This window comes from Pseudonaja textilis, chromosome 2, assembly GCF_049901715.1.
Source record: "Pseudonaja textilis isolate UNSWEBS1 chromosome 2, rPseTex1.2, whole genome shotgun sequence".
Classification (NCBI taxonomy): domain Eukaryota; kingdom Metazoa; phylum Chordata; class Lepidosauria; order Squamata; family Elapidae; genus Pseudonaja; species Pseudonaja textilis.
The window spans coordinates 145,805,371-145,825,844 of record NC_141991.1 but is presented as its reverse complement, the minus strand read 5'-3'; the positions used below and the strand labels follow the sequence as shown (position 1 = coordinate 145,825,844).

General features: G+C 41.8%; 1 protein-coding gene across 1 annotated transcript in view; it reads left to right on the top strand.

Annotated features, from left to right (window-relative positions):
* The window catches only part of SRPK3 (SRSF protein kinase 3), a 35,463-nt gene extending 15,213 nt beyond the window's left edge, over positions 1-20,250 (top strand). The window contains 8 exon segments of the mRNA XM_026711282.2: positions 8,899-9,049; positions 10,677-10,693; positions 10,695-10,950; positions 11,288-11,385; positions 14,951-15,058; positions 15,933-16,002; positions 17,510-17,602; positions 18,072-20,250. Coding sequence (XP_026567067.1) covers positions 8,899-9,049; positions 10,677-10,693; positions 10,695-10,950; positions 11,288-11,385; positions 14,951-15,058; positions 15,933-16,002; positions 17,510-17,602; positions 18,072-18,256 — 978 coding nt within the window. The 3' untranslated portion in view covers positions 18,257-20,250.
* Positions 20,251-20,474: the final 224 nt, after the last annotated feature.

The following is a 20,474-nucleotide window of genomic DNA, read 5'->3' as shown; positions in this document are numbered from 1 at the left end:
GAATCTAATTTGGATATAGAGCTCCTTCTCATGACTCAACAACTTTGTGCTGTCGTTCCCATTCACTTTAGTAAGGCTGTCTCATGCTGGAGAGCTTATTGGCTGATTTTTCCCCCATGAGTCAAATTCTGTATTTGGTCTGCCTCTGGCAACTAAACTTAATATCCATGGCTCAGTTGAGCCTTCTCCTTTTCTTGTTGTGTGACTGGTCTCTTGAAGCAGGAGAGAGAGAGAGAGAGAGAAAAGAATGGCTGTTAGAATCCTCAGTTTGTGCCTCTGAATATATTTTTATCATTGTAGATGTGTCATTTCACTGACTTACAAACTTTGTTGTAATTTTAATTTAATTGTTGTGGTTTTGATTGTGAGATGTTCTGATAAGGATCAGAAATAGCAAAGGGGAAGTGCACAGGGACCAGAAGAGAGTTGGTGTCCCTTTGTGAAGTATCCAAGGCTTTCTCCATGAGTACTTCTCATCACTTTGGGCAACTTGTGAACCTCCAGGTGTTGTTGAACTACAGCTTTCCCCCTATTGAATGCGCTGGCTTGGACTGTTGGAAGTTGCTGTTCAATAATATCTGGTGTGCTCACCCAGAGTTGGGCATTTCTGGATTGGACAGAGAGCAAGGACTTCATTAAGGATTGTTTGTTTCTTCCACTTTAAATCTGGCTCTTAGTTTGTTTGCCACCTTATTATATGCACTGAATGATTTTGTTTCTTAAAAAAATGATGGCTGTCCCTTAAAAGGGGGCACCATGACACAATCAGCAAGTTCATGAGCATTGCCTCACCCTTCTCTGTGATAAGTTATTGCATTGGTTCAAATGCATTAATTATCATTATGGATAGTAAAGATTTCTTAATCAGGACCAGAAGGTGGTTCACACATCTGACTAAGAGTTAGTTAATAAAAATTATTAATACCTGAGGCTAAGGTGATTCAATATGTGCATAATAGGAGAAAAATTAACAGCCTTGTTCCTGCTCTCTTATGGTAAAGAAACTGACAGCTTTGTATCTAAACTAACCCAAGGTGCTGGATTCTGTAACATGTGCACGGCACTTGTGTTCTTTATTGAGATGCCAATAATACACCAGGGGTGTTATGTTTTTGTACATTTCCCTTTATCTTTCCCCATATTTTTCTTTATATGCCTGTTTCTTTACCAGTTTCTCAAGCAGAATAGCTGATCTGTTGCAACTTGGGACCTGCAAACATTGGTGCAGGCCTCAGAAGGAAGGGAAGCATCACTTGGTGCTGCTTTACATCCAAGAGACCCACAGTTTCTTCTCTAAATTCTGTGGTTGAAGGGGATCAGTTGGCATGCTTGAAGAAAGAAAGTGAACTCCTCCTCACCTCTTTCTGACTGCGCCCTGTGGATAAAAAGCCTAAGCTGAGGGATTCCTGGATTTAATAGCAGTGTTTGTGTGGATTAAATTGTATCGCTTGAAAAGAGAGGGGAAAGCCCCTTTTTGAACCTAACCATATTAAATTTGGGTGAGGATAGATAAGAGGAGGAATCCTGGACATTATGCATTTGGGAGAAGTCCACGTGGATTGCTTATTTGAATGGTAGAAATGTTTTTGTATATTTATTCATTAAACTTGTTTGCCATCCAACTCTTCTTAACTGATGAGGTGTTGATTGAATATTAGGGCTGAAGAAGCAGTGGGAGCAGTGCCCAAAATATACATGGCTGTGCACAACCCCAGAGAGGTGGTTGTTATTTTGGGTCTGTTAACAAAAAATTAGAAGCTGTGTACCATGATGTCCTAGGACCCTGTTTCTTAAGAACTGGGTGCCTTGTAAATGAGGTGCTATCACATTTAGACAGCACTATTGAAGGGCATACTGGTTCGGAGTTACAATTGTAGTCTGGCACAACTGGTATGTGCCAAAGAAAAAAGGCTGGGCTGGAAGCCTGCTTTATGTATTTTCCACACTTTAAACATACATATACACATATATGTAGAACTCCCAACAGCCAAGGAGATAATGGTATCTGTAAAGATATGGAATAATTGGTTTGATTTTAGGTTCGACTGTTGTGATCTCTTAACCATGACCTATGCTTTTGTATCTGTGGTATAGGCACAACTCCGGAGTTGATTTTCTACCGTGCCTTGACTTTGAAATGCAACCTGTTTTGAATTTGCTGGTAAAAAACACTATGATTCATTTGTTCTCTGAATAGGATCCAAAGGGTATACCAGAAGTGGGAAATAGAATATCCCTCTTCTGATGCTTGGAAGGAAGGCCAAGTTCCTTGTTTTCCCTGGTTAAGGTTAGGCTGCTTTATATTGGATTCTGTTAAATAAATTCCAATTTCAGAAAAGAAATAAACTACTCATAGAAAACAAGCATACCAGCAAAAGGCTGTGGTCTTCTCCTTTCCCTATTAGTTCTTTGAATCTTTGGATGGGGTTTTTTTTTTGCATGGAATAGGATTAGGTCATATGAACTGGCCCTTCTGCCTTAAATGAAACTGCAGAAACTCAGTATCTGATCTGCCACGTGTTGATCATGTCTGTGTGAAGCCTGCTGTAAAACCCTTGGTTTACCTGCAAAATATCCAAGAAGCATTTATTTTATGTGTTAATGTAAATACATAGTTTTATGACTTACAGTAACTTAGAGAGCTACCTGATGGTGAGATACCAATAAATGTTATAAATAAATAAAGCCTTCCACAGGTGCCTTTTGTCTGAAACTTGGAGACAGGACCCTTGCCAGAAATGGGCACACCCTGTAACTTTCTGTTGAGGTAATCCCCATTAGGAGAATGAGTGCACACAGGGAGATGTAGTGAGAGTGGTGAGGAATAACACACAACCGACACACAGATACACTGTATAGTAAAATGTAGGTTTTTACTTCCAGTAAACGATTAAGCAAAGTCTAACAAGCAGTCCAAGTCATACACGGTTAAAGCAGTCAGTATTCAGTCCAGGGATAATCCAAATATCAAAGTCCAGTATAATAAACAGTTTAGTAATAGACTCGCATTTATCCAAGAATAACGATGATCAGCAACAGTCTACGGGGAAATGCAGGAACCAAAAACAGCGAACATCAACCAACTAGCAACACTCTCAACAACAGGACAGAACTAACAACCCAGGTTTCTGGCTCCATCTTATGGCCATTTGAGGAACCACACCCAATTACAATTTTAGCATTCCCTTAAAGAGACAGTATTAAAATGTCTATCCTGGTTTATATATTTCCAACCCAAATGTTAGGTGACTTACATTCCTAACACTTTCCAAATGTTTTTTTGGACTGCAGGCTCCATAATTCCTCAAGCCTGCAGATGCTGGCTAAGGAAGCAATTGGCCACATTTGGGCTTGCTCACTTCCTAGCAGACCAAAAGAAGCATTATTAACACCCCGTTTTCTACTTGTTTTGCTCTAGGCTGGAGAGCAACAACTAGCTAACCTCAGCAGTCCCCCCAAAAGCCCCAGCAGCATTGCACTTGATGAGTATTTGGAAGGAGGAACCACCAGGAAATACTAATGCTGCAGACATGAGGGGAGGGGAGTTCTAGAAAGCAGCTCCAGCAAATTCTCTGTACTGCTTCCAAGAAAAACTACATAGATGTTTCCATGAAGTCACCAAGATTAGCTTTGCTTTTTGCTGTTGGGGTAGCTGTTTATAAAAGTCTTGCTTATACAGTATGTTTGCACTACCCCATGTAACAAAGTCATGCTAGTGAGTCATGCCTCAGGTTCCTACTACTCCTCCCTTGCTTTCGTTAGATGCACCTGTTTGTTCTTCCTGTGTATCGGTTTCCATTTAGATAAATAAACTGTCTTTGCTGAAACATATTATGGGCTCAGTAAAGACTACATTGGTGGAATGTGAGCACTTTGAAAGTAAAGAGACAAGTTAATAATTGCTTGCTTTTTTCTCCCTGAAGAAAAGGGACACGGTGGCTCAGGCTAAGACACTGAGCTTGTCGATCAGAAAGGTCGGCAGTTCGAATCCCTAGCACCGTGTAACGGAGTGATTTCCCGTTACTTGTCTCAGCTTCCGCCAACCTAGCAGTTCGAAAGCAGGTAAAAATGCAAGTAGAAAAATAGGGACCACTTCGGTGGGAAGGTAACAGTGTTCCATGCACCTTTGGCGTTTGGTCATGCCAGCTACATGACCACGGAGACGTCTTCAGGCAGCGCTGGCTCTTTGGCTTTGTAACGGAGATGAGCACCGTCACCTTGAGCCAGAAACGATTAGCATGTATGTGCGAGGGGAACCTTTTACCTTGAAGAAATCAGCAGGTTTCCACAGCCAAAAAGTCTAGATACAGCCCACTGGATTTGCCAAGATTAAGAAATATATGTTGCATGGCTCAGCACATGCCGGGCAGAGACACACTGTTTTCTCTTTCAGAAGAGAAGTGTAAATACAGCCATCCATCAGAGATGCAGTACTGTATATAATTTCACTTTCCTGAGAGCTGACATTTTACTGCTAGATTCAGACTAGGCCAGGCAGCCACATTTCAGCGTAACATATTATACAGAGCCTAAAAATAGGATAATGAAGTAAACCACAGTCCAGTTAATCACATATTATGCAAAGGAGTAATAAAAAAGAATGAAGAAAGGCCAAAATGACCAACGGGAACAGTTTTGGAGAAACCTGACCTAACCATCTTTATTGCAGTGTGGCCAATTTATGGGATACATGTAGCCCTGGATTCTCCCTCCCCTTCCCCCCCACCATTTTTTTTTCCCATCAGAAGCCCTAAGATTGCGCTGAGACAATTGAACCACAATGTTAGGCTTTTACAACAATATTTGGAGCAAAGTAGAATCGGCATATTAAGGAAAGTAAGTAGAAAATCCCACCACTGACCCATCAGGTGAAGTGCTTAATATTAGATCCCACCCACTCTGGCCTCAGCACTCCATCATTCCAAAGTCTAATTCTTGGCCCTAAAGGAGGGTTATCCACAATTTTCCAGAAAATTTGGGAATGTTACTTAGTTCTCTATGGTGATGAACGATTCGGCTTTTGGATCTGCTTAGTTAATCCTTCTATGTTCTACTTCTTGCCATGGTTCAGTAGTGGAGGCCTGGTCTCTTAAACTAGAGCCATCCTGTGAAGTCTGGCTTCTGATCACTGCTTTGGATCAGGCCAAGCACTGGCCAGACCTCTTTCCTCCACCTAGTGGCAATTCTGGGCTATACCTGGTCTCTGGGTTGCTTTTAGCTTAAATTCGTAACTAGTTTTTAACCACATAGCTAAAGTGGGTGGTCACCAACTTTGTATAACGAGCTGTCTGTATGAGAGCGTGTCTGGACAACTAAAGCCTCATGAAGCTGAATTCCATGATTTTAAGGTTGGGAACACTGTGATTTCTTGCATGGGAGATGTATAGTTGAAAATTCCATCTTTGAACTCTCCTGCAATTTGTCCTTTCTAGTTGCAGCAACATTTGTGGCACAATGTACAACCTTGGAACATGTTTCAGTGAAGCTAGAAAAATGAAACGCTCCCTTTTATGTTTCCCTTTAACCACATCTCTTCTATAAAGCCAGAAGTGGGTAAACTTGCAAGATCCTTATTTTATTTTTTTAACTAGAAACCCAAATCCTCTATCCAGAACCAAGGCTGAAATGGTGGCTCAGGACCAAGAGTCAGTATATTTTTGGAATTAAGGAACATGATTAGTTAGCCAAGGAATTTGTTTTTAATACCAGAGCTGAGTTCACATTCCTGTGACCCAGAAATTTATTCCCACTTGTTCTGACCAAGCTTTTTTCTATCTCAGTAATCCAAAGGGTCTCACCAGGCTCAAAGTTGACTCCACCTTCCCTCTTTCCGAGGTGGGTAAAATGAGGACACAGATTGTTGGGGGCAATAGGCTGTAAACTGCTTAGAGAGGGCTGTAAAGCACTGTGAAGCGGTATATAAGTCTTAAGTGCTATTGCTTCACCTATAAAGGCTGTGCCAATCAGAAGTCTTCAATATTCTCACACAGTTATGGGTGTCTCAGAAAGATATTTACAGGTTCAGCAATTGCTCCAAAGGAAACAACAAAGATAAATGTGTTGCTTTGCATCTAGCTGGGGAGCAGGTGATTCCCATTGTCAGGAACATCCTTCTTAATCTAGGCTCCTGGGATTTTTCCTCTTTTTCTGAATTGAAGGTATATAGTCATTATCTGTTGCTTTCCAGTGGCTCTTGGTAATCGCTTGGGTATGTTGTTGTTTCATTGGTTTACTTTTTTTTCCTTACCATAAAAAACAGACATGGTGAGTGTAGATCCAGTGGTTGTGAGGACAGGCACTAAACTAGAAAGGAGAAGGCTTTTGGTTCTCTGTATTGAGAATCAAAGAGATTTTGGTGAGTTCTCTTTACGTGGTGGTACCGAGGCTCGGAGAAAAAAATGGGTTCCATGCAAAGGGGAGGGTTGTGAGGAAAAATTACAAAATAAAGATTTCTTTGTCAAAAAACTATTTTATCTCTGTTTTTGTTTGCTTTCTAATTCCTACTTCCTGTCCTACCTTAAACTATTATTTAATTTTATTGGTTTATTTAGCTGAGGCTCTATAATTGATGATAGTGTATCTTCACAGTTTTCAGTTCTGGATCATAAGAGTTTTTTATTCTGTAATCTTTCCTGCTCTGGTTTCTCTTCCTTTTATAGAGCCAGCACTATATTGTATTTTATTTTTTATCTTTAATTTTTCCTTGTACAAATCTGGCCCTTGTATCCTTGGGCCTTTAAGATAACAATGCCTGACCTTTCCTAGACCATGCAGCTCTCACAGTTACCTATGTGCCCTTCTGAAGATAAGTGGATACTTGGTGGAAGGTTGAACCTGCTTGATCTACGCTGCCCTTGAAAGCTATAACTATTGTTCAGGGGCTTCAAACAAACCCTGGTACCAGGGCCATGCATTTAAAAAATAAGCAGGGGTGCCTAAGGCCAAACCAAGACTGATCTAAAAGAAAGTGTAAATTATTTGTTGATTTTGCACCTTCCAGATTCAGAAGATTAGCATTGCTGGAAACAAACTTGGCTGGAAGGAAGGGTCTGGTGTTTCTTAGAAATAAAACCAGTTTGTTTATCTCCTTTCTGCCAGATTGCAAATTATGTCAGAATCTGATAAAAATCCACTCTAGCAAGTAGTACATTCTGCTAATTTATGGCAAAGGAAGTTCAGGTGTGCCTCACCTTCTACTTCCGTACACCTGGATACATTTTTGCTTAGTAAAGGGCCAGTAATGGTGCTTAGCCTGTCTTCCACATGCACATGTTTCAAACTCGATCATGTCACATGATCTATTGTGACTTTTTTTTTTGCCTTTGCAGAGCTGGGGAGGGCGTGGCCTGAGCCTGACGCATCCAGCCTATGAGCCGCCAGTTTGACAGGCCTGGTTTAGAGTGAAACAATGTGCAAAAATCTGACCAGATTTTTTGACTTAAGTGTAGATCAAGTTACGTGCAACTTCATTTGCACTTAGCCAAACTGGGTGTTGGGGAGGGATGCTAATATATGGGGCCAGGTCAGAAAGTGAATTTGACTTAAGTGTTTTCCCTATATTTAATATATTTCCTCCTCCTATCCTATTAAAAGTTGTATGGATTTGAAGGGCTCTGGTTATATGTGATCCTGGAGTGACACAGATTTCCTTTTAGGGACCCAGATATAAGTTCCTGCTATGAGTGCTCCTTGCCGCTGTCTCTGTTGCTCCGTATTAGCTGGGCAATGAAGTCTTCTCTTGCACTTTGCCAGAAACCCAGAGGGCCATCCACTGTTTCCTTATGCCATAGCTTTACTTTACTTTTCCACCTTCAGCAACTGATGGCAGTATTCCCTCCTGCCTATGTAAATGCGAGATTGCCCTCTTTGTCACCTCTTCTGTTTTATTATTTTTTTCATTCCTATTTGTGCGCTTTTCATGCCTTGTGCTTCCCAGAGTTCACATCTCTGTGCCAAGTATATCCTTGTTTCTGTCTGTCAGGTTTTTTTTGTCTTGTTGCTGTGACTCACTTTTTTTTTTTTTTTTTGTGGCCTGGGCAAGGGATGGGCCCATTTGACATTGTGGAACAGCAGCTTTTGGCTTTGCATAGTTGCCTCTAGACCCTTTGTTGAATGAGAAAGGGCACTAGAGCTCATTGTGAGAATGTGCACCGCTTTGTTGCCGTTGTTAAATATATCGTTGCTGGTTCCTGTAGTTGAGCCACCTTTAGGCTCGGCTAGTTTCAATAGGCCCAACACATGCACGGCTCCCTTCTTTTCACTCTGAACTCTCTTTGCTTTGTTGCTTCACACCAGCCTCTCTCCCTCCTGGCAGGATGTCTGCACTTTAGGCTTGAGAACACTCTGCGGTAGTTAAGTCCATCTTCTTCAGGCTGTCCCATTTCAAATTGCAGGTGGCAGTAATCGTACTGCTGAAGATTGCATAAATTAATTCCATCATATTAAAAATATCTCCATGTCAGAAAGTAGGACTTAACTTAGGTTTCTTCCTTGAAGCAGTTCAGAGGCTTAGGAATTTTTATCAATTATGCAAGTAACGTCCCCTCCAGCAGTCTGAAGTGGAACAGCCTGAATTTGATCATTTCCCATTGAACTTAGCTTTACTTTCCAGCCATTTGCTTGTGACAGCCCTATCTGCATCAGGGAGAACTGTCATGTCTTCTTGTTTCTACATACCTTCAGCTTTTCTCTTGCATGCAGTGCAACTTACATTGCCCACTGACAAAAGCATTAGGGCCCACGTGATTCCCTGGACTGTTTCTTCTCCTTTCCCTGCCTGCCCCAAACATAATGGGCAGGCATCCATCTTGTTTGCCTGTTTCCCCGTCTGCTCCATTCTTATGCAGCCCTGGAATTATGAGTGATGGGGCTGTGACATGGGGCCCTCTCATCTCCCAGAATGGGAAGCTTTCAAAGAACAAGCGGAAGAAGATGAAGAGGAAGCAGAAACGGCAGAGTCAGCTCCTGGCTGAACGACTTCAGGACCTTCAGCAGCTGGAGGACCTGGCAGCTACAAATGCAGGGACCAGCAAATCCACAGAGACCACAGGTAAGATGTCTGTGGAGATTCTCAGTCATCCAAGTCATGGTTGTCCCAAAAGTGCTTTTTCAAAAGGCAACTGGACTTTCTGGTTTTTCTTCGAAGAAGCTTCTTGGATGAGAAGCGAAATGTCTTCAAAGGAAAAATAGAAAGTCCAGTTGCCTCTTGAAAAAGCGCCTTTGGGACACAGGTAAGATGGTCTGGGAGACTGGTATGCTATGGCCCTTGGGATCATTCCCGCAAGCTTGACAGAAATATATGGCAGATTTACACCTGGATTGTATTTTCTTGGAAAAAGCAGAGGATAAAAAGGATTTTAAACAATTGTTTTGGTTTATAATTTTGCTACACAAAAGAAAATTCAGAGAAAACCAAGAAAACTTTACAAAAACACATATTTTGATTAAAGTACCTAAAATCAAACATTATATGTAAATTTATTTTTTAAAAAAACCTCAATTTCCCTATTTTTCACATGAATGTGGAAGATTGCACTACAGTATAGTTTGTACTGTAAAGTTAAACGATCAAAATAAAGGAAAAAGTGAGTTTTTGAAAAATAAAATCTAAAGGACACTTTTCTGAAATAGACTGACCTTTATAATGAAGGGCATATGGTCATTATATGGATATTTACCCATTAAATGGATATTAGACAACATAGTGCTTTTCACGAGGGAGGGAAAGAGAGAAAACACTTAAGTTAGGCAGCCTGTTTTACTCTTGTATGTTTGTTTTTTTATGTTCCACAGATTGTCAGCTTTGCTTAGTAATTACTTAAGAGTCTCAACTGAAACTATATTTAAGCCCAAGTTGTAAATACAGGCATCCTGCCACATAATGGCAGTATGTTTTTTTCCTGGAGGAAGGAATAAATGTCTAACTAGGCAAGTTTATAAATCATTTTACAGCTGTTATATGTATGCAATTCTTGATTTATTTACCACCAAAATGCAGAAACTCTTAAGTCAGGCACGTCCAACCTCCAGCTCCATATTGCCATGTACAGCTAGTAATACAAGAAGATCATACTTTTAATACTATTATGGCATTTATGTATGTTAACTATGTATTTTTATGCGGCCCAAGACCTCTTCATTCATTGGGGTCCAGGCAAGCCAAAAGGTTGGGCAACCATAGTTTAGGTCAGTGTTTCCTAAACTGTGGTCCCAGGGCCCTAATTGCTGATCTCTAGCAATTAACCTTGAGTTACATCCTGCCTTTGAGGCTGGACATTCTGGCAGCTGCCTGGTAACTAATGGTCATTAGGAGTTTATCACCCAGAATTAGTTTGTCTAGTTCCCTTTTAAGATTGAAGGCCTTTACCATACTTTATAAAACTGAATTCCATACTTTAATGAAGTTAGACTATCAAAAAGTAGCTTCATTTTTCTGTGTGAATCGTTTTGTGTTGGATGATCCAAGTTTAAGATTCATGAAAAGGCAAATAAAAACAAGATTCTGATTTTGGATCCTTGCTTCTGAGGCGTTGAATAAGACCTAGGGGTTTTTGTCAAACGTCCCATTTTGATGTACTTTTACTTTACTTCAAAGCATGTCTGTCTCTTTTCCTCTTGGCTAATAATGTTTTCCTTCCTCTTGCTGGGATATCTTGGCCTTCCATCATCTTCTGCAGAAGGGCATTGCAGTTGGCCCCATCTCAGTCTCTGGAGGTGGAGAGCCCTCGGGGGGATCTCTGGCCTGCAGTCCCCAAAGCATGACATCATCCTCTGGCTTCTACACACACAACGCCTACGACAGCTGCAATGGGCATTCCCCACCTGGAACCGCCAGCCATCATGTCAGCCCTGACTCTGCCACCTCCGGCTTCTCAGGATCTCTCTTCTCTGGTTCAGCCCTCTCAGGCATTTCTAACCAGCGGGAGCGTGGAGGGCTTCTCTCACCCAGCAGTGAGTACTTGCTCCAACTTTGGGGGGGAGGCAAAGAGAAGTAAGCCAAGCATTGTTAAACATCCCAGCTTCCCATCTTGGAAATTACACGCCGCAACCTATCAGCCATGCCATCCCTTCCCTTCTTGACCAGATTTTATTAAAGTTGTGTTAGCACATTATCCCTGAATTAAAACTCCTCCATAGCTCTGATTTCCATACTATGGTAACCCTCTCCCCCCAAAAAGATGCTAGAGCAGCATTTCCATTCTAGAGAGGAGGTACGTGTGCTTTGATTGTGATTCCTCACAATGGTTCTTGTTTGTTATCTCTGTTCTTCTCTACTGTGTCTGGGCAGCTTTTGGCACTTCTGAATTCTTGGTGAACCCTTTGGAACCCCAAAACGCAGACAAGATCAGAGTGAAGATTGCAGATCTGGGAAATGCTTGTTGGGTGGTGAGTAATTTGTGCAGATCTCTTCCCCCTCCCCAATAATGTTTGCTGCCTGTAGATGAATGGAAAATTAGGGTTGTGTTGCAAAGGGTATTCTGGTTTGTTTAGGGAGCTACAAAATGGAAAGTCATGAAAACTCCAATAGGAAGAATAAGGAAAACTTTCACAACGAAGGGGAAAAATGGTGTTAACAGAGTAACAGTATAACAAAGTTGGAGATATTCTAGTCCCCACCCTATGTTCAGGCAAGAATCCCTATACCATTTCAGAGAAACGGTTGTCCAATCTCTTCTTAAAAACTTCCAGTATTGGACAACCCACAACTTCTGGAGCAAGTCATTCCACTGATTAATTGTTCTCATCATCAAGAAATTTCTTATATCTGGGTTGCTTTCTTCTTGATTTGTTATGTGAGGGGAAATTTTTGGAGGCATAGAGTTGAATCTCTATGTTTTCTCTAGCTAAGACATTACTGTATACAAAGAAACCACACACTAGAAAGTTACATATTTGCAGAGTCCAGAAATTCGTGATGTTATCAACTATATATTCTACCTTTGTTCTAATAAGATCAGGGTGATGTATATGAATATACAGATAGAACTTGGTTAACAACTACTCATTTAGTGACAGTTCGAAGTTCCAGTGGTGCTAAATAAGTGGTAGTTATGACTGGCTCACAAAGTTCCGACTGTCCCAGCAACCCCATGATCACATGGTTGTGATCAGGCCACTTGGCAACCAGCTTGCACATAGCAATGGTTGCAGTATCCTGCGATCACGTGATCACAACTCACGATCTTCCCTTCTGAATTCCCACAAGCAAGACAACGGGGAGGCTAGCAAGGAAGGTCACAAGTTGCTTGGGTAAGTCTCTCCCAACCCCCAGTCCTTTCGCTCTCATGCTGCACCTCCCTGGCCACCTGCACACACTCCTGAAGCCTCACTGCGCTCATACTGCACCTCCCTGGCCATTCATGCACCCTCTTCCTCCTGGCATCAGCAACCCGAAGTCCTACTGCGCTCATGCTGCACCTCCATCACCACTTGCACACTCTCACACTGCCCTCTCCCAGCTCCTTTTCATTTGCACCATGTCCCCCTCAGCCACTTGCACATACACAGCCATTCGCACACAACCTGGCAGCAGCTACCCCAGACCCCACTGCACCTCCCCTCCTGCCTTCATCACACCTGCCTTTGCACACAGCCTCCCTTGCCCGCCCACACACCCTTGCACACCTTGAGACTCACTGCAGTTGTGCCATGTCTCCCCATCCATTCTGATACCCTCTCTCATCTGGCGGCACCCATCCCAAGCTCCACCACATTCGTGCCACACCTGCCCAACCATGCACACACGCATACACACCCCCTGCTCCCACTCAGCAAGAGCCATTTGCCTGCCTGCTGGCCTGCTTATGAGCTGCCTGGCACTTACAACATCCTGCCCATTTCCCCGCTGACTTTGTTTGTTGGAAGCCATCAGGAAGTTGTGAGGAGGTGCTTCCTTAACAACCCACTCTTCTTGCTTAACATCAGCAATGGAGACTACAGGGATTACCATCACTAAGCATTGTGGTCATGTGACCTACATTATGACCACATTGCTTAGCAACAGAAATTCCTGGTCCCAACAATCATAATCTTCTATTCCTTGAGAAAGAGAAAGGGATTTTTTATGCTAATATTAATAGCTGCAGTATCTGAAATATTTTTCACATTTCTGCTTAACTTAGTTCATTTAACCCCATCGGCATTTAAGATGCTTTTTTAAAAAAATCCTTTTAAAATAGATGACGCAAACTTTGCCCAGTGGTTGTAGTTCAGAAGCCATCCTTATACCTAGTTAACTGTTTGATCTTCTTTATCTAATTTGCTAAGTTTTTATAATATTCAAAATATTGAAGTAGCCACACTGGCTGGCTTTGCACAACATAGTAGCCTTGATTGTGGTTGGCTAGTTTGTAGTTCAGTACGTCATGTGAACATACATTTGACTATTTTTTGGGCTCCCAGAATTTTCAGCAGTCTGAGAAATTAAGGGATTTAAACCATATAACTATTAAACCATATAACTGGAGGTATTCTATCTGGGGAAGACTAACATAAGAAAGTTGACTTTATGATCCAGATTTGAACCAATAGTTTTTTGGCTCACATTCATGGAGCAGAACTTGTACTTGTACTTGCTGAATGCTTTTCACAAATTCTCCTTTTGCCAAGATAATGTAAACTGGGGGGCAATGTTGCTTTTAGCTTCATTTCCAATTTTTTAAAACAAATGCCTTGGAAGGTGGGTTTGCTTGTTTTACTAACTTCCACTTTCTAATTATATTATTAGCATACAGTAAACCACAATGTAACCAACCACATTGGAGCCTAATCTGTGATTAGTTGATTATATGAACTTAGCCCATGTGATAGATTTATGTTTTGCTATCTCTTTGGAAGCCAGACAGTTGGCTTAAGTAAACCACAGTTCAATTAGCTGTGAAGAATTGTTGTGTCAGCCCAGCCCTTGAGTCTATCTTACTAAAAAGAACAGGGAGACAGAGGCAGAGCAGTGCCTGCAGATGGAATAAAAGCTTTATTGAAAAGAGAGATTTTCTGTCTCATCATTCAAGTCAGAGAAAAATTGGGAACTAGACTCTGTTTTTTTCGACATAAAGAGCTGTCTTCTATTTTGAGACTGAATGGGATTTGTCTGTTGTTGTTTTTTCTCATTGTACTGTGGAGGAAATTTCACGACAAATCAGTTTTTCCCTACCCTTAAGCATTCCATTTTGCTGAAAAGATCCCAAATATTTCTGTTTTCTATAGCCCCTCCAACTTCAGGTAGAAGGTGGCAGATTAACATATTAATGCATTGATAGTTCAGAGTGCAAGAATGGGCTGTGGGCTGTGTTCCTGGGAGAGCTACTTTGGGGGTTTACATTAGGGTGGGTAGGCTAAAATCTTGTAGGAGGAATTAGACATGGCAGGAAGAATATTTGAGTCACTCTTTGAAGAATTGAATCCAAAGAGTTGAAGACAACAGAGAATATATGCCTGTGATGGCAAACCTATGGCACGTGTGCCACAGGTGGCACACAGAGCCATTTGTGCAGGCATGCGAGCCGCAGGATTACTTACCTCACTGCACATGCGTGTGCCTCACAGCTGATTTCGGCTGGTTTGAGGCCTTTTTCGGCCTCCCAGGCTTGAGGAAACCTGAAAAATAAGGCCCGTTTCATAACTTCCTGTATTTCCGGAAATACGGAAAGTAAAGAAATGGGCCTATTTTTCAGGCTACAGAGGCTTTCCTCAAGCCTGGGAGGCCAAAAAAGGCCTCAAACAGGCTGAAAATCAGCTGGGAGGCGCAGTGCAGGTAAGGGGGCAGGGGATTGCGCGCTCAAGTGTAGGGGATATGGGGGGCATGCATTGCCTTCTGGATGCTGGCATGCAAGTGCAAGTGTGCGCACAATTTTTGGCATAGGAGCCCAAAAAGGTTAGCCACCACTGATATATGCTATATGCACACACAGAGGGGATGGATGGTTCTTCATTTTCTGCTTAATTTCTTTAGCACAAACATTTTACAGAAGATATTCAGACTCGCCAATATCGGGCTTTGGAGGTCCTGATTGGTGCTGTCTACAGCACTCCAGCTGATATCTGGAGCACAGCATGTATGGTAAGTTCTCGGAGAAGTTTCTTCTTTGGCTTCTTTGTAACACTTATGCCAAATCCTGCTGACAGTTGTTTTTATGCAAATAGATTTTTAATCCCAACACATCTTTCGGTGCAATTTGCAACTAACCATTCACTGACATATTTTTTAAGTTCTGCTATGAATTCCCTTGCAACAACAAGCAATTTTGTCACCTAATTTATTATCTTATAAACAGCTAGCTCACAGTTTCCTCACCTCCCTGTGGTGGTTGTGATAATAAGCAAACTTGTTTCAAACTGAATATGTAAATGTCAGGTTGTTGCTTGTTTGTATTTATAAGGTAATAACTTTGCATTTAAAGCAGTAAAACGGAACAAAAGCCCTTACCAAATCCTAAATAAATTATTTTAGAAGTCTTTGATTTAACCACCCAAAACCGCTTTTAAATGATGATTAAGTGATGTGTGTGAACTGTATGTTTAGGAGTCACAACCCAGATTAATTTCTTAAAAATTTTTGTCAGTACTTTGAGGGGATAATTACCACCTTCCGATGAGTAGCATGTTGCTGATCCCAGCCTTAAGCTAACCATCTAATCACATTTGCTGAAGCTAATTTTAGATGAGTAATACATAAAATCCAGCCTGCAAATAATGCCAGTGCCATCTTTTCCCTTGCAGACTTGTGACCTGATTTTTAAGGTGTGATAAAATAAATATTTAAGCACTACTTACTCATAGCTCTCAACAAAGAATTGGTTGAAAATTGGAATCCTGAAAAATGATTCATTTGGATTATCATGGGTTCTGGGGAAGGGGAGTTTTCTTTTAGCTCCTCTATAATATTATTATCCCCATACACAAGATAAAAATCCCCGTCCTCTTTTATTTGGCAGGCTTTTGAGTTGGCAACTGGAGACTATCTCTTTGAACCTCACTCTGGAGAAGATTATACGAGGGACGAAGGTAGGAAACACCGGCCAGTTGAACTGAGGAGGGTGATGGGTGTGGAGTAGTGCTTCTCAATCTTGACAATCTTGGCAACTTTTAAGACCCTAATGCTGGCTGGGGAATTCTGGGAGTTGAAATTCACACATCTTCAGATTGCTAAAGTTGAAGAACACTGGTGTGGGGGTGACACTGCAGTTTTTTGTGAAGCAAACACTGGAGAACGACTGGTTGACTTTTTTTAGAAAAAAAAATGGTGGTCATGACACATGGTGGTCATGACAGGGAATGTTGAGGAAGCAATTTCAATGTGGAAAGGGAAATGGAAAACCCATAATGCTTTGAATTGAGCAGGTAAAGAATTCTAGGGACACGTTAGTCCAAGGTCATTCCACATTCCTTATCCTTTACCATCTTCTTGGGTGACCCAGACCTCCTAGGAGTAGGTAGGTGGCAGCCATGGCTAAAAGGACCTATGCATATCTTCAGGTTATGTGCCAGTTGCACCCATTCCTGCACTGGGACTTGTGCCCTTATGACCTCTGGACTACTGCAGTGTGCTCTGCATGGGGTTGTCCTTGAGGAATATTTGGAAGCTTCAGCTGGTACAGAAAGCAGATGGATGGGTTGTAAATGGTATCAGTTATTTGGCACATGCAACACTACCGCTTTGGAGGCTGCATTGTTTGGCAGTGGGTTTCTGGGTGCAATTCAAGGTGTTTGTCGCCACATTTAAAATCCTTCATAGTTTGGGACCAGATTGTCTGAGGGAACTCTTCCCCCCCCCCCCAGTTGTTTCTATTATCCAATTGGTCCAGCAGGACGGGTATGTTTTGGGTCCTGTCAGCCAAGGAATGCCAGGTGGCAGGAACCAAGCGTGGTGCCTTTTCTGACATAGCATCTGCTCTCTGGAACACCTTCCTTCCTGAGATCAGGATGGCTCCAGGCGATCCCGCTGGCCTTTTTGAAGGTCTTGAAGACCCAGCTATGTGCCTGGGTCGGGAGCCACAAATGTGTGAAGGGCAGCATTTCCTGGCTCTGTTGACACCGATGGATTATAACAGGGGTCCCCAAACTTGGCAACTAAGACTTGTGGGCTTCAACTCCCAGCTGGCTGAGGAATTCTGGGAGTTGAAGTCCACTAAGTTTTAAAGTTGCCAAGTTTGGAGACCTCTGGATTATATCTCTTGGCTGCTAATTACATTTCATTATTATTTTTTAATTGGGCTTTAACCATTCCAATTATTTTTATGATTATTCATTTCCCAGAATCACTGGTTTGAGATGAGAGGCTACACAATTGAATGAATAAATAACTTCCTATTGCTACCAAAGAGAGGTTCTTTACCTGACATTAATTCTTTGTTTCTGATTTGCATCCCCAGCCAGTTATTTAAAGATGCAGAGATAGAAGGTCCTCTCTCAGGCTTATAAATATCCCAGAATCCCCTGTATTCATACTCTGTAGCATAGTTGACTGGCCCCCCTCCCAGCGCTCATGGCACTGATGCTTTCCTTCTTTCAGACCATATAGCCCACATTGTGGAATTACTTGGTGATATTCCCCCCCACTTTGCTCTTTCGGGACGGTACTCGCGTGAGTACTTCAACCGGCGAGGTAAGTTGGAAAACGTAGCATTTGGAGGGTGATCTTTTAAGAGGAAACTTTGCTTCAGTGCATGCGCCTTCAAAGTTTGTTTACAGGAAGAGAAAGGTCAAATTCTCCTGAACAAAAAGAAACAGGCATAGGGGGTGAAAGTTGGAAAGACTTAGGCTTTCTGGTGAACTGGTACAAACAGTGGTCTGTCTGCTTGCAGTAAATTGTATGAAGGTTGCAATGTTTACTGTGGTGAGATCCTCAGTGAAGTTGCTTTCATGCAGAAACCACTTGTAAACCCTCTATGCCATGCCTGTATGTCAATGTCTTTAATATACAACAACACTCTCCATTGATGTTCTCTTGTATCTACCCGGTACACGTGTGGCCTTATGAACTTAAACATGTTAGGCTTGCTGCTGATCACAGTGTCGTCACGGTATCAGATGAGACGTTTCCAACTTTCCCGTGTGTTTGCCTGTCTTGCTAGGGGAACTACGTCACATAAAGAACCTGAAGCACTGGGGACTATACGAGGTCTTGGTGGAGAAATATGAGTGGCCTCTCGAACAAGCAGCCCAGTTTACAGACTTCCTGTTGCCCATGATGGAATACATCCCAGAAGACCGTGCTACAGCTGCCCAGTGCCTCGAGCACCCATGGCTAAACTCTTAGGAACAAACCAGGCTGAAACAAACTGATTTGATGAAATAAGGGAATTCTGGCCCCCGTGGAGTTTCCTGGCTCGTGATGTAGCCCGCTTTGCTGGAGAGATGGATGTGGGGAAGAATGTTTACTCCTTAGTTCCAAGATTAGAGACTCTGGCTAATTAAGCTAGAGTTTGTAAGGCTGGAGTGGAATCCCACGTGTCAATTTATGGCTACTTCTGAAGCACAAATGAAAGATAACCAGGATTTCTTCTCCCCCCCCCCTTTTTTTTTGTTAGCATATGCCTTCTTGGTTGACAGTGGCCATCTTCTCTAGGTGCCATTGGGATACTGCTGTTTGATTGTTTTTAACCAGTTCTGAAATTTCTTGCAGTTTTTTCTCTCCCTTTTAAGGTATGTGCTTAAAGGTTCCCACCCTTAAAAACCAAACGAATGTGACAGAAAAGTAATTTGAGAGGAGTGGGAATGTGCAAGGTGGATGGTGAATTGGATGTACCTGAGAGTTGGAACAAGAAGCTGGAAAGAGCTGCCAACTTTTTGTTGTTGGAAAAAAAATATATCCCTTCCTCCTGCCTCAACTTCTATTTTAACTCCAGGAAAATGTGGCCTTTTTTTTTTTTTGAGGAACAATTTATACAGGTGAATTAAATTTTGTAGAGTTACATGATATTGATGTAGAAATTTAACTGTGGAAGCATGTAGCAGTATGAGAAAATTCATGAAGAAAGAAATAGAACTACATCAATAGCAAAGTGGGAGAGGATGGATTCTTATTCCAATGGGTTCTGAATACTTAAAAAAAGTTTTCTGTCATTTTCTGGGAAGATTGTCTAAAGCTGTGATCAGCAGCTGAATAAACAGAAGGGTGTAATAGTATCCCTACTCCTTCCATGAGCATTTATGGCCCCTTTCCATATTATTAGACTATAGCCCCTAATATGCATGCTTTTCACTAATCAGGGGTTGCATATCTGCTCATCGTTCGTTATCTTGAGAAACTCAATTCAAAAAATAGTTGTGGTTGGAAACATTTTTGAAAGGTATGTAGTAAGAATTTTTTAGCCGCCTGGTTTTTCTAATACACCTTGTGATATCCAATATTATTTTTACTTCTATGCTATTTCATTTCTTTTAGCCCATTTTTTATCCAGTTTTTGAGATGGTTAGGAATAGAGAATCTCCATATCATTTGCAGGATTGGGTGGGGAGGGAAATCAAGCTAGCTGTATGTGTGCGGTTAATTTTTTTTTCCTGGCAGATGTTTGGGGTTCACATTGTTGCCATCTTGGGTTGCTGTTGCAACTCCTATTCCGATTGTCAACACGTGCTACTTGTGATTAGCATTTTTTTTCTCAGACAGAATAGCTGCTCATAGAGCTTGACCCGGATGAGCAAAATTATTCAAGCTACTTTGTGCCTTTACAATGGAGTCTACCTATTGTTTTCTGGATGCACTGAATAGGGAAAGAAAGAAAAGTGAGAACTGTTACATATAAGCCTTTTTCCCCTTCCTTCCACTCCCAAATGTCCTAGGAAAGGAATATGCAAAAGAAATGAGAGACCTGGAGCCAGGCCTAAAGCCTCCTTTCCTTTTCCTAGAGATACTCTGTTGAAGCTAAGTTGGAGTTACTGTTTCTGTGGAAACCAGATTCAGCTGTCTTGAATCTGAAATCTATGGTGTGAACCTGGAACTAAAAGATGTGGTTCTGATTCTCCTGAACACTCCAGCCTCAACCTGGGGCAGTGAGTGGGGAACATCTGGGTGAAAATGCTGTTTTATACCAAAGTTGTGTTGCCCCAGAACCAAACCCAATGAGAGCGAGACGACCCTGTTTTCTTGCACTGTTATCTCCCCAATGAGAAGCCATGGCCTTGATTTAGAGGTGCCCCGTGTGTGCCAGTGTTGGGGGTGGGGTGGGGGAGTATGTGTGGAAGTGTTTTAAATGCTGTGCTGTTACAGGGATTGAATTAAAAAAAAATTTTTTCATTAAAATATTTGCAGTAACTTTCGAATCTTCCTTGTGGACAAGCTGCAACTGGTATGGGAGCAGAAACAGGGCAGTTTGCACAGAAGTTGAAGCTAGCAGTTTTAATGCACTTTCAAACTGGTCCTGCCCAACTGCCCAAATCCATTTTAAAAATCCATGCTTTACGCAGCCAGAACATTACTTTTCTTTAAAGTGAGAACAGCTCGTTGCATCAAAATCGAGACGGTAAGACTCGAG